Here is a 13,854-nt window from a genome sequence, read left to right on the forward strand (position 1 = left end):
ACATGTAAGATATGTAAGAAACTATTGTTTGAAGACACTTAACATACCTGATGTGTAATGAAAAAAGGTATTTATTATTCTGAGCCAGTGTGATCTCCCAAATTAACTGCTTTGTCCTCAATGCCTCCCTTAAAATGTCAAATGTGATCTTGGGTATTGAAAGTCTGTCACCTGTTTTGCTAGTACTGTGTTATATATGTAATAAATGTCTTCTTGTGGGAGAGGAGAATGGAGTTTATTTCGCTAGAGAGCGTGGTCTTGTGTCAAAGTGACTGGAAACAGTAGCTGAAAGGGCAGTTGCATCGGTTTTGGCTAGGAAGGGGAGGGAAGGTGATCTTACAGGGCTTTGGTTTAAGGCAGTGCTTTTAAAACTAGTGGGTTCTTGGTCTGTTGCTGAAAAACCTTTTGTGTTTCATAAAACAAGATGGCAAAGGTCAGGATGAGAGTTAGTCCAGTTACAGCAAAAAATACAGCACGGTAGAAGTCATCTGCGCTTAATGGAAGTACGTGTTTTCTGTCACCTCGGCCGATAGCCACAGCTCTCTGTGAAGAGTTCCAGCTCCGCTGTTCCGTCACTCGGGCACACCTCGTGTTCCATTTTATGAGCAGGAACAGGAACATGTGTAAGACTCACCCTTGGAGAGCAGGCCCAGAGCTGAAACTTTCAGCTGTTTTGTATAACCGAGCAATCTGCAAAAAGCAAGCTGAACTTGAGTCCCGATGAATGGAATTCCATATCCTGGACAGTGAATCCTCTCAGACTGTCTGGTGCCTTCCATGGTGACACCACCCTGTAAGAAGCAGCATTCAGTTGAACCTGTCTGGTCACCTTTTCAGTCACTTAAGCAGTGTTCAAATTGCAGAGGAATTGTTTTCGAGAAGAAAAGCTCTGGTCAGAGATTGCTTGGTCACTGAGAAGTTTCTGATTCCACCAGTGGATGCAATTCAGCCTTTGGCTGGGAGAAGCAGGAGGAGCTGAAGCGCTTGTTGGGCTACCGGGAGCAGCTGATGCCAGCAGCGGTGTGGGGAACGCCGGGCATTGCTGCCCGCCCCCCTGGCTTTCAGAGAAGCTGCTGCAAACGTCAGTAAACCAGCTTCGCGTGCCGGTGGGCACAGCGCTGGCGGGCACAGCGCCAGCGGGCCCTGGCTGGGGACGGGCGTGTGCTTCTCTGCTAACGGCCCCAGCTCCGGCCCTCAGGAGTCACTTCGCAAGAACACAAACCGGGGTGCCCTGCTACCGTGGGCAGTTATGGCTCCTGATGAGTGGAGGAGTCCCCCACAGATCCTCCTCCACCCCGTGGGAGGATGCGTTAGAACTGCAATCTGTCAAACAGGTTCACAGAGAGACGAAAATACAGAGTTAATAACAGTGTGGTCCAAAAAACTGCTAAAAGCAGGCCAGGTACGTAGTTTGATGCTAAGGGAAATAAAACTCCACAGAACATCCAGTATTCACCATTTCATTCCAGGCAGAAGTTTTACTTCAAGTAAGTAAAAGTGATCTGGGTTATTACACACTACTTCAGTGACAGTTTCCCATGCAAGCAGGGCAGCACTGAGGAGAGGAGAAAAGTGGAGTTAAGTAACAGACATTTAATTTATTGCATGTTACAAAAGTACACTATATTCTTATTTTAAAAATCAACTATTTAAAACTCAATTTTGTTCAGCTGAATACATTTTGAAAAGTTACATATTAAAGCAGTACATACTAGCATCATCTGTATCCTGGATCAAACCCTGCTGCCTCCATACCTGCTCCACGTAAAACCCACCAGCAAACGCTCCCAGAATACCTTCAGGCGGCATGTGAGCAGCACGTGGTTTGTTCCGTCATTAGCAGGGTAGCTCCCACTCCCCAGCGTACACAAGGATTTTCTAAGCAACTTGAACAAGTCATAACAAAACACTCAAAAGACTCTGAATTACAAATTTAAATGAAATAACATTATTCCCACAGTTAAGTTGCAGTCAATTAAGTTTATTTTTTTCCAAAAGCTATTTACAGATTTACAAGTATTTGTTTTGTATTTTACAAAAAGTTACATCAGGTAATTTAAAAAAACATTTTTCTTTACAAAAGCTACATAAGCAACTACATTGAGGTGTTAAAAAGAACAGCTGTATTAGCTTTTAGAATAGTAACTAAATGCCTATCTTCAAAAGACAAAGCTAAGCTAAACAAAGTGCAAGAACAGTTAAAAGACCTGTCTCAAAGCCTCCCTTCTCCTGTCAGTACGGGGAATTTCCCAAGCCCATGGCTGAAGGAACCATGGGGCTCACGGTTCTGCCGGCAGCTTGCCAGCACCGACCACAGCGTGGAGATTCCGCAGCTGGACCCCATCGCACAAGCGACTGAAGGGAAGAGGGTGGATTGGTTCGAGTGCAGTGACTGGAAGCAAGGACAATTTATCAAAGGATGTATTTGTGTTTGTCTATGGGAAGCATAAGGATTTACATTCCAGTGGAAGTTGCCATCAGTGTGAAGAGTGGTCAGACCTAGGCCTACCCAGCAGTGCTCTGGAAAAAAATGAAGTTTAGGAACAAACTCTGAAAGTTTGAGAAAGATGCTGACAAAACAAGGAAGAACCTTCCTGTCCAACACAGAAAGAACACAGTACCCCAGTATTTAATCCTAATCTTTCTTGGTGGCAGACTCACTCTGCTTCTAGAGCTATGCAGTGACTACACTTACAAGCTTTACAGCATGACTCACGAAAATAACGCAAAGATATCCCTTGAAGGTTACAGACAACGTCAGGCAAAAATTTTGTGACAGACATCTCTCCTTTAACGGAAACACAGATATATCAAATAGTTAACTTAAAAAATGAATTCAGCAAAATGCACTTTCCCTCACCAAGTGCCTGGAAGCACTGTCTGTCACCTGCCTGGCACAATCTCCCCTTACACCTGTGCATACAAAGAACAGGGCCGTCAGTACAACACTCTTGGATGTATCAAATCTCAGTAACTGAGGAGAAGTAAACTACTACGGCATCTGGCAATAACTTATCGGACCACTGCATTAATTGTGTTACTTTTTTCAAATACAATTTAAAACTAGCTAGCACACAGTTTTGTTTCACAACAGCACATCACAGGCACATTCTGCAGCAGAATTCGGTTGGACTTGTTGCAGACTAGCCTGTAAAAGCAAGTAAGCGTATCACCTTTTTCAAGATCATTGTAACGACTAAGATACTCAACAAATACATGTTAACGCTGAGTCTCCTCTATAAACTGCCCTGCTTCCTCCATTTGAGCATCTGAGCCATTTGGTAAACTGACATTCTCATCTGTATTTTTAACACGTACATTTTCTACATTTGGGTCCCATTTTCTCTGTTTGTTTCAACAGGAAGCAGACAAGAAACTCCTCCTCAGGTACCTTGAAAATGCAACTCTAAACTGCTTACCTGAAATTCTAGCAATACTGCTGTATGTTCTTTAGTTGGGATTTTATTACAGGATTAGCTGAATACCAAAAGGCAATAAATATCTTGTAAAATAATCTTATGGCACATTAGAAGAGCACCTCTGTATAAGTATTGCATGGCAGGAATCACAGACCCGAACAGGCTTTGGTGAAGAAGGCAGAGGCAGTTCATTGTCAGAACAAGCATTACAGAAGATCTCACCACAGTTCCTACAATGATGCTAAATAATGGGGAGAAGATTAAAAATTAAAATTCACAATGGAAATACACTTGGTAATTAGACAACAATAAAATTATGCACAAAGCAATCCAAAATGTGATCATTTCCATTTCTTTAGTCTAAGCATGGAATCAGTTTTCAAAAGATAATTCATCTGAATCTCAATATATGATGCAATCCTAGACAGACCATGGTAGATAGTCTGTCTAGGACTCTGTGTGTGTGTGTATGCATATATATATGTATGCTTTGCAGATTCATTCAACCCCCAGATTAATAACATACTCTGCTATATAAAAATATAAGCAATGGCATTCGAGCCAGTGGATGCTTCTCTCTGGTAGCTAATTGAGTTTTAACATAATACGGTAACACAAAAATTCCTGCATGCATTAATAAAACATAAAGATTAATATCACATTTTACTTTAAAATAACAATAAACATAATTTGTCTATTTAAAAAATGCCATAAAAAGACTTCCACAGATGTCAAATTGTAACAGTGCCAGAGCTGACAAGCGTTTGAGATGATGATGCCACAAAGTAGGTTGAATAATTTTTAAGCATGCTCCTTTGTGGCACGTCACCAAACGGCAGTGTTTCTTTTGAAATTAGGTCCCAGCTGTATTGTACGTATCAGAGAACTAGAAAGACATCTCAAAAATAACTATGCATTCATCTGAGTGTTGACATTTCATGCCAGACCTCTAAGATAATTAATGTTTTTCTCATAATACATGTAAACAAGTTGGATGAAATTTTGTTAAAGTTTTACCTTCCTTTTGGAAAGAGAAAATTCCTTTTCACACAACTTGCAGTGTGTAGCCTCTTTGTCCTTCAACCAAACCTGGCCCTAGAGAAAAAATTATCGTAACTATATATATCTGATGAAGTTAAACTTTGGGTTCCAGGATGCAAGACAAATCAACAGCAGTATGTTTACTGCCTGAATTGCTGAATGCCCCAAGACCAGTCTAATATCACAGAGACACTCTAAAGCAGTACAAGACTGCTCTGAAACACGGCAAAACCTTATGAGACAAGACAGAGCAGGAACAGATGCAAAGAGAACATGCTCGAGGTAGTAAAGCTGGTCAGTGGCAGAGCTGGGAAAAGCAGAAAGGTATCCAAGTTTCAGAGCTGAAGCCTATTTCCCTGCCCATCACAGAGAATCAGTCCCCAAGATGCATGAAAGCAAAAAAACCAGGACAGCGTCAAGAACTGTTAATTTCCTTCTGTCAAAACCAATTAATAAAAACAGGGATCTGATCAACAAAACCATTTCAGACACCTTTACTTTGACTGAAATAACATGCAAGGTGACACACCACATGATCAAACACAAAATCTCTGCTCTCAAGTGCTCCCTGCAGATCTTCAAAAAAGTTCCAAACCTCTTGACATTACAGACTGTATTTTACGAGCTTTGGTGCTACAAGTTTACTTAATTCCTAGGCTGATCAAATATTTATTGATCACTGAGTAGTAGTACATTAAGTAAGACAACTTAAGCACAGTTGTCTGCATATTCTGCCCCAGACACACTTTGGAAAATACAGAAGGGTATGCCATTGCAAGAAAAGTGTCAAAATGCATAGCTCTACATCAAACGAGAAAAATCCAAACCAACTGAGTATCTTTTTCCCCATGAGGTTACAGGGTGTCTGTGGTTCTCTCCCACTGGAGGAAATCATATGATGAATCTCTTCTGAATAGTTGCTGTTGGAGAGAAGTCTTCTCATGCTTACAAAATATTTCAAAGGGAACAGGCAAAAATTCAAAAGTTTCTTTTTCCTCCAAATACTACTAACCTGCAACGCTTTGTTTGCTTCTTTTATATCTTCTATTTTCAGCTTTGATCTAAAGAATAAGATAATGTTATTTTAAACTTTAATATAAAGTTGTTAGACCATAATTAAAAAAAGTTGTAGGTACTTAAAAAACTAAGTACTCTGAACTTTTAGTTAGTATTTTATATTACAGCAGCATCGAAGGGATGCAATCAATCTCACGCCCTGCTATACTAAGCACTATACAAAGACACACTGTCTCCAAAGAGCTCAGAAACCTTCAAATGGCTGGAAGTTTGCTTGGGGTTATGTGGGTATTTGTACCAGCACAGCTCTGTGCAAATACCTAAAGCTAGCACGGTGCACTGGTGCAAAACCAGAACTTAAAAAATTCTGGCCCTGTACAAGAGCATGTTATGTTGTTACGGAGAAACCAGCCTCCCCACAGTCACCCGGTGCCAACCCACTCAGGACTGACGGAGGCACAGTATACATATTAGGTTATTCTACAGGGCATGAAAGTCCACACTAGTCACAGCAAAACTACTTAGAAGACAAGAGATCATTAAGTAAAACTTTAACATGTAACTGTAACGAGAGCTGTGCTCAGAAGTTTATTGCTCACTACAGTCCGAAGGAGTTTTGATAAAGTAACCCCTTACATCCTCTACAGACTTGGCAACAATGAGCTATGATTGTCATACAGAGAATCTTCATCTCTTCAAAGAAAAGAATCCAAGAGCATGCACCCTCACAAAGAGATCAGCACCTTCCTGCTGCACACAGAGCTGTTATCTCCTACGTGGGTTCTTCTCTGGGAATGCCACAACACGCAAACTAGCCAGCCATTTCCAGAGCAAAAAAACTCCTAATGCCCGCAGGTCCTTTTAAACCAGGATTTCCTGTTCAGAGCGCTATAACTACCCATAAGGTCACAGCTAGCCCACCCACCAAAAAATAAAAATAACCAGACCTAATCTAACTGATAACTGGCTAGGTAATACTGTCATATACAGTCTAATTCACATGACCACCGTCCTATTATTTTTCTTAATTAAAGTTTATATGACAAAAATAATCATGATCATGAATAACAAAATTACTCGCTCAGCTTGGATGCCAGTTCTTGGAGAGCAGCTTCTTGGTCTTGACATATCCTTTTCAGTTGTTTGTTCTTTTCCTGGAGTTTAAGGAACTCCTTAAAACAAGAAACAAAACAAACAAACAAAACGCCCCAATTATTCTCAAACTTGTATTTGCCTACTGCCTAGAAAACTGCTACTACCCAAAGCTGACCTTACTGAGAAAGTCAAGTGAATGAATGACCCATCAGGCTTTCTATTAAGATTCCCAAATCCAACTTGAACAGCAACAACTCAGGATTAAACTCTCTTAGATCCCAAGAGATGAAGCATTTTTGCTTCTGCAGTTCTCTCCAGGAAGAAAAACAATTGATTGCAGAGGTCAACACTACTACAGAGCCATGGATACTAAGTCAGAGAGGGGCTGAAGCACTTCCTATGAGGAGAAAACAGAGCCTTCGATACCAATGAGAAAGGAAAACGAGGATTTCGTTTTTCCTTATTCAAAACACTGAGTTCTGATCTGAGGACTGAATGGGGACTAAAATAAACATGTTTTTTTCTTAACCTATTTGTGCAAATACATTTAATCTTTCTTATCTACTTGCAAAAATTCTTAAAAATACCACATCTAAGTTCATAATTAACTTTGCAGTCAATTTCTAAATTACTAGTCAAGCTTTACTGCAGAATTTACTTTTTTAAGGTTAATTATTTCTTGGGTCTCTATTCTCAGCTGAGATACAGTTTCCTTTTCCTTTTGAAGATCATCCTCTAAGGTTTGCCGCCACTCCTTTTCTATCTTCAAATCTGTTTCCAGCTGGAGCCTAAAATGTGCATAAGAAAACAAAACAATCACTGTGCATAAGAGTATCATTTTTAAAAAACAAAAACATTTATTTCTGGGTGCAATATACTATTATCATAATAAACAAATGATCATCTTACACTTTTTCTGAAACAGAAATACTGCATCAATATCATAATATTTCAGACATCAGGGTACTAAACAAAACAAAACACTGTCATTCAGAAAATGCTTTTTTAAAGATTCTTTTTTTAAAAAATATATGCTTTTTTAAAGGACCAAGAACATGGCATAATTTTGAAGAGCTGACCTTTGTAATAAATGAGCAAAAGAAGATTAACCACAAAATTGTAAAGTACTTTTAAAACATGCATAAGGCAAAGCCCCCCTTAACTTCACACAGCTTGTTTCTGAAATCAATCAACCAACCAACCAACCACACTGCCTTTGGTGATGCTGACAACGATGGCATATATCTCTGGTGCACATAAAAAGTCATTTAATATTATACCCTTAGATGTGAAACTTCTATTTTAGACTAAGGTTTATGGCATTTTGAACAGAATTGAAAATAAAGGAGGAAGGACTTTAAATTACTATTTAAGTGAGCTTTCTACATAGCTGAGGTTCAACATAAAGAAGGATCTAAACTATTTGTTTAACTAGAGTCTAGTTAAAGGAATTAGGGCTACTCTGATGGAAGATCCACTCTAGCTGGAATTTCACTATCAGTTTCATGGAAGAGCTGGTGTTTAGAACGTTGCAAAGAAACCAAAGGATGGAAGCACTGCTCAACTTTCTAGATCTAAATTGTGCCAACACAATAAAAGAGGAAAGAATCTGACAGTAGTCATGCAAGGGTTTTTTGATGGAAAACCTGTATCCACATGAATTTTCCTGTTTGAAAATCAAACCCATTTTTAAAGGAAAAACTTACATTTCGGGACACTACCTCAGCATCTGGCTGGAAAAGTTCAGAAGTGAACATGACCTTGAGGTTTCAGAATTGCAGAATTCTAAGGCTGGGGTCTGAACTGTTCTTTTGCCAAAATCTGCAAAGATGACTGTGGTAGTAAAGTGAACATTTGTATGACAGTTAAACAAGTTTATTAACATTTTGAGTTGTAAGAGAGGTAGGGTGGGCTAATAATTAGATTGGAAATCACTATTTTTTTAAAACTGAATCCTTCTGGTGCCACAGATTTGAACTGGCTTAAAGAATTTACTTGTTACCTTTCCAAACAGGGAAAACACCTGCCCTTACAGGGAGCTTTTTACATTATGTATTTATTTAAATTGGTACTGAAGGATTTAACAGGAGAAAGACTAGAGGGTTGGCTTTTGTATTACTTTTTAAGACTCCAGTGGATTATAATTTTTTATTTCCTGCCCAGTGGTAAGTTAAAGCATTTCTACGTTATTCATAAGCTTGATCAATTATACTACTCTTATGCCACTTCTGTTTAAGTTCATACTACTATATACTTGTGAGTTTTGTTAATTGTGTATACATCTACTACTGTTACTACTACACTATGTATTTTCCCCCACTTAATGCTAATTTCCTTGTGACTTAAGCTGGCACTTTTAGACAAAAAATAATGCTGTTATTCCCCCCGCTTTCAAGCTGCACACCATTTTAGAGGCAACCAAAGGCAGCTTGACTTTCTTGTAATAGCATATATTCTTCCACCTTGCCAGTACCTAACATGAAGATTTTCAGTATTTATATTCTGTTCAAAACCATTCCACAACCAGCCTGTATTAAGACACGACGCACTGCAATGCAGAATGTGTAGTACTGTGTAGTTTTCCAAACATGAAAGATATACTTACAGCTGTTTCTCCTTCTGGGAGAATTCTTTCTGCAGACTTTCACATTTATTCACATATTCCTGTTTAAGTTTCTCATCCTCGGCCTCAGCCTCCATTTGAGCCTTCTCTGCTTGCTGCAATCTGGTGTAATTCAAATCAACTTTGGGTAAAACTGAAGCTAGAACTAGGGTGTAGAGGGTGAAGAAGACAAATAAAAGAAAAATGGGGAAATAGAAACATTTCTAAATAAAAACAAAGTTTGGGGGAAACTCACAAACTCAAACGAGAAATCCATACAATGCCTAGAGAACTAGCTCCTGTTTTTTCATACAGTAAGAGAGTAATCACTGTAAGTAATCACTGTTTTATTTTATGTTCGTGAATAACAGATGACAAAGCAGGATGATACATATTTTAGAATTGAAGCATATACCTTAATGCTTTTTTCTTTTTTTTCCCTTTAGCATATGTTCATGTGTTATTTTTGGAAGCTTCACCCCCCAAATAAATCCTGTAAAAGTACTTGGCTTGTACTAATCACCCATTAAGACAGGGCAGAGCATGTGTTGTGCAAAAGCAGCTCAAAACAATTCAGGCACAAGGCTGAATATAGAGCACTGCGATCAGGCAGCAAAAAAAATTAACTAGCCTAATACAACAAGACACACCCTGACAGGTCCCACTACATTTATAGAACTACCTCAACTACATCATATTATTCAATTTAAATAGTCTGTATTAAAAATAATGCATTCTTACACTGGTTAAAATAGCTCCATACTATAGACAAAATAAATAAAACTGATTAATCAAGAAATGAGGGATTATTTCTTTTATTTAATCTTTCCTTTCTGAATTCCAGGGGTTTGTTTCTGCTTCAGCTAGTACTCCGCTTGGAATCCATTAGTTCAATGTGGTTCCTCTCCGCTTAGTCACCTTCTTCAGTCCAGAAACAGATGGATGTAATGTAACAAAAGTAAAGGTACTAAAATGCAATTTGTGCTATATCATGGCAACACCTGTCCTAATGAAAAGGCATGAGAGTAAAAGAGCCTGTAAAATACCACTGGAATGTCCCCACCTCCTGCGTCCTGTTTAACAAAACTGTTTTAAAGGCCTCTCAGGTAAGTGGTAGGAGAAATCTGTGATAGGCTCTCTCTGTGCTTGATTCCTCACTTCCCAGCAGCTAGCTGAATGCAGAGTAACTCACAACTCCCGATGTCAGCTAAAAAGAAATTAAGTCAGCAATTTGTCTACATTTGTGCTTCCGCTGATGAGGTTGCACCAGCAGGAGTTTCCAAAAGCTGCCAGTAAACCAGCGAGAAAAGGCTGGAATTAAACTACCTTATGAGGTGTGTACTATCTCATTCAACTATACCAGTTGTTTTAAGGATGTTCCTGGTCACGTTTGCAACAGTAGTACACAGAGGGCCAAAACATGTATGGAAAGGAGAATACTGGGAAAAAGCAGGGCCAATTCCCTGGGCAGAAGCAGCTGAACGAAGCTACACGAGACAGTAACACCAAAAGCAAGTTAAAGCCCTCCCTAAATCACAGATTAAACTGCAGTGTGGTTTCCACAACCAAGGTAGAAAGGCAGCTTGCTACCCAAGACACATGCTAGCCAAGCCAAGCTACAGCACCATCCTCTAGACTAGCACCAAGACTAACTGCACTGCTCCAATTCAACTGAATGCTGAGCTGGACCCAGTTCACAGCAGAATTTGCAACTCCGGTGATACTGAGGCAGATACTTGTTTGCATAGATGACTGTGAGATGGTTAACGCTCCCATTTCTGCTATGGTCTACCTGTCGTTCTATTCCATCTTTCTGGTTTGGGTTTTCTTTGAGGATGGGAGGTACTTATTTTTTAGTAGCCATCCCATGTTAAAAGGCTTTTTCTAATTCCAAACCAAGGAATAAGGTACTATATAACCACGGACTAGAAAGCCTTCTGTATTATTGTGTCCTGCCACCACTTCTGCAAACTCATCTCCTTCTGCTGAAAGACCCCAAGATTCTTTTCCCAGTCAACTTCCCCTCCACACTTAAGAGCAAACAGTGGGAAGCGTATCAAAGGCAGTCAGCAGCTAAAACTCTCTTATTTCTGCGGTGCAGGCAAGCAGCAACTCAAAGCAGAAATATGAGTTGCAAAGACTGCTTAGTGATGGGCGGAGGGAGGGAAAAGGGGTTGGACAAAACCATAGGTTATGACTACAGTGTAGACAGCTACAGACAGGCAAGATCCTTAGCTGACAAACAAGTTAGACAGGTTTAGGATCTGGGCCCTAAATGTAAATCCTTTTTATTACTACAACTTCCACTGTAGCTATCATGGTGCAGCTGTTCTAGGCAGGAGTCACAGCTACAGAATTTGCTAGAGCAGGCTGTCCTTGCTGTCTGGAGCCCCATCCAAGTCCAGGCTCCAAACACATTTTAATTCCGTGAAAATATTTTACCCCACATCACATCAGCAAAATGGAATTTGTGCTTTAGCTGTTTTATCTCCAACGCCTGTAAATCTTCCACTGTACATACTGAACATATATGTTGACATCACCATCTTTTTTAAAATATATTGTTCTGATACAGCACTCTGTTTAAGAAAACAGTGCTAGTTACAACCAAAAAACCCAACAGAGAGCATGCTTTTTGGATTAATACAGCCTAAAAGTGAAAGAAATAAGCAGGGGAGAAGGGAAATATTAGTCAGAATGGCTGCTTTTTAAATCTATTAGTAACACAAAGAATAGGAAAAATCACTAATTAGAAACAAAGGTCATTAAAACGTACAGTCAAAGTAAAGATGGCTAACCTTTTAAAATAAACTGACAAATAGTAAGTGATTTAATAGCATTAAAAAACTAGCTCACATCTGCTTAATAATAGTGCAGTAGTTTACTCTTTTTTTTTTTTTTTCTCTCCTAAGAGGGGTAAAGTGAGATCGGAGATGATGTTCTTTCAGAAAACAAAACAGAACCCAGCTACGATCAGTTACAGTGCAGGATTTCTAATACCACTTGATATTTAATGTTGTAATTTTAAAATTCTTAAGTTGTATTTTATCAGTAGTTATTTAAACACAACTGATCTGGAGGAACTTTCAGAATGATATGTCTTTGACAAGTTTGTACTGGTGCTGAGCTTCATTGCTGGCACATTTGACGAATGACATTGCAATAGTCCTAGTTTGAGTTAACAGATCTTTGTCACTTCATGAATGCAGTGGACAAAAATCAAAGACAGATGAAGGCAGCAAAATAGTAAAAACAAAAATTGGGATAAAGGATAAAAAGAAAAAGAAAAAAGAGGGAAAAAGGATGTCAATAAAAGAATATTCATGTCACTAATTTTTTTAATATATAACCATGTTTTTCATAATCAGATTTAAATGAAAAAAAAGACATGTCAAACACCAACATGAGAGGGCTTATGGATATGTTATATTTTACATTTAAAAAGATCAATGTTGCATATAGACCACTAAATTAAAATGTACAAATCACATTTTAATATCATGTAATACATGCAGTCTAACCATAATGTAAATTTAGATACTGTAAATTGTAGTCTTTCACTTTTCAACCTTTCCATGTAAAAACTCTCTACATCATTGAAAATAATGGTACTTCCAAAGCAACAGACAATAATTTTAATAGCTTCAGCAAATACAGCAGTGATCCATGAAGGCATTAAATGTTTATATTAAGCACACGCTTAAGTATAAGCAAGATTAATGCTTTGGTTTCTATTGCATTTCATTCATGGCGGGGGCGGGGGGGGGGGGGGGGGAACAAGAGGTAATAAAGAATCAGAATTTTGAAACAGCTGAAAGAGCAACTTTCAATACCAGCACAAAAGCCTAGGGCCAGAAGAAAGATGATGGAGGAAGAAAACTGAAAGATTAAGTTTGTCTTTAAAATAAGTGTATTTTTTAAAAAGAAGAAAAAAAAAAATCGAACAGTAAAGCACTAATAAAAGTTTCAGAAAGGTTCTTTTTAAATGTTCTAGTTGAAAGTTACATTTCAGTGGCAACTGTAGGAAATGCAGTAAAATGTAAAGGGATGGAGACATGAATGGAGAAAAACAAAAGATGGACCTGTACCTTTGTTCTAGTTGTTTCATAGCTGCATTAATTTGATTGGTCTTATCCTCTAATCGACCAATTATTTCATTCTTTTCTTTCATAGCATCTTCAGAAACCTGTGGTATAAAAAAGGTTAAAACTGAAGTAGATATATATTATTACACTGTTACCTCATGGGGTTTTCTTAATTCAGTACCTGAAGGGAAAGATGTTAAAATGGCTTCAGGTTTTGATTAATTTTAAGCATTCCCATCTAAAAAATGTAGTTGACAGTACTTAAAATTTTATGCCTAGCAAATTTGTAGTTTTGTACTTTGCAAGCATAGATGCCATTTAAATAAGTATACACTTTTCATTTTTGTTTCCTTTCTTAATCATTTTGCAAGTCAACATAAATTCACTGATCATCTTTTTAAGTAGCTCATTAGAACCTTACTAATAAAGAACCAAGATGCTTAGTCCTGGAAATCACTAAGGTTCTCCAACTCTTAGCAAACTACCATATGTGCCTAAAAATCTTTTAAGAATTTTACTAACACACTTCACAGTTTTGATTGCTTGCAGAGCTGTTAAAACCACAGCTTGAAGATCTGAACAAAAGGTAGAGCAT

At 38.4% G+C, this 13,854-nt stretch overlaps 1 protein-coding gene across 5 annotated transcripts in view; it reads right to left on the reverse strand.

Annotated features, from left to right (window-relative positions):
* Positions 1 to 13,854, reverse strand: part of RUFY2 (RUN and FYVE domain containing 2) — a 29,715-nt gene continuing 15,861 nt past the window's right edge. For 3 of the 5 annotated variants that reach the window (XM_080401327.1, XM_080401326.1, XM_080401328.1), the window contains exons 12-18: positions 13,263 to 13,360; positions 9,178 to 9,297; positions 7,231 to 7,360; positions 6,555 to 6,649; positions 5,473 to 5,521; positions 4,437 to 4,514; positions 1 to 3,660 (exon numbers count right to left, since the gene is read on the reverse strand). In XM_080401327.1, coding sequence (XP_080257453.1) covers positions 3,517 to 3,660; positions 4,437 to 4,514; positions 5,473 to 5,521; positions 6,555 to 6,649; positions 7,231 to 7,360; positions 9,178 to 9,297; positions 13,263 to 13,360 — 714 coding nt within the window. In that variant the 3' untranslated portion in view covers positions 1 to 3,516. Of the gene's footprint in view, positions 3,661 to 4,436; positions 4,515 to 5,472; positions 5,522 to 6,554; positions 6,650 to 7,230; positions 7,361 to 9,177; positions 9,298 to 12,054; positions 12,370 to 13,262; positions 13,361 to 13,854 lie in introns of those variants that run through there. The other 2 variants (XR_013930332.1, XM_080401329.1) reach the window with 2 other exon arrangements.

The sequence above is a fragment of the Falco punctatus genome (assembly GCF_963210335.1).
Source record: "Falco punctatus genome assembly, chromosome: 9".
In the NCBI taxonomy this organism is placed as follows: Eukaryota; Metazoa; Chordata; class Aves; order Falconiformes; family Falconidae; genus Falco; species Falco punctatus.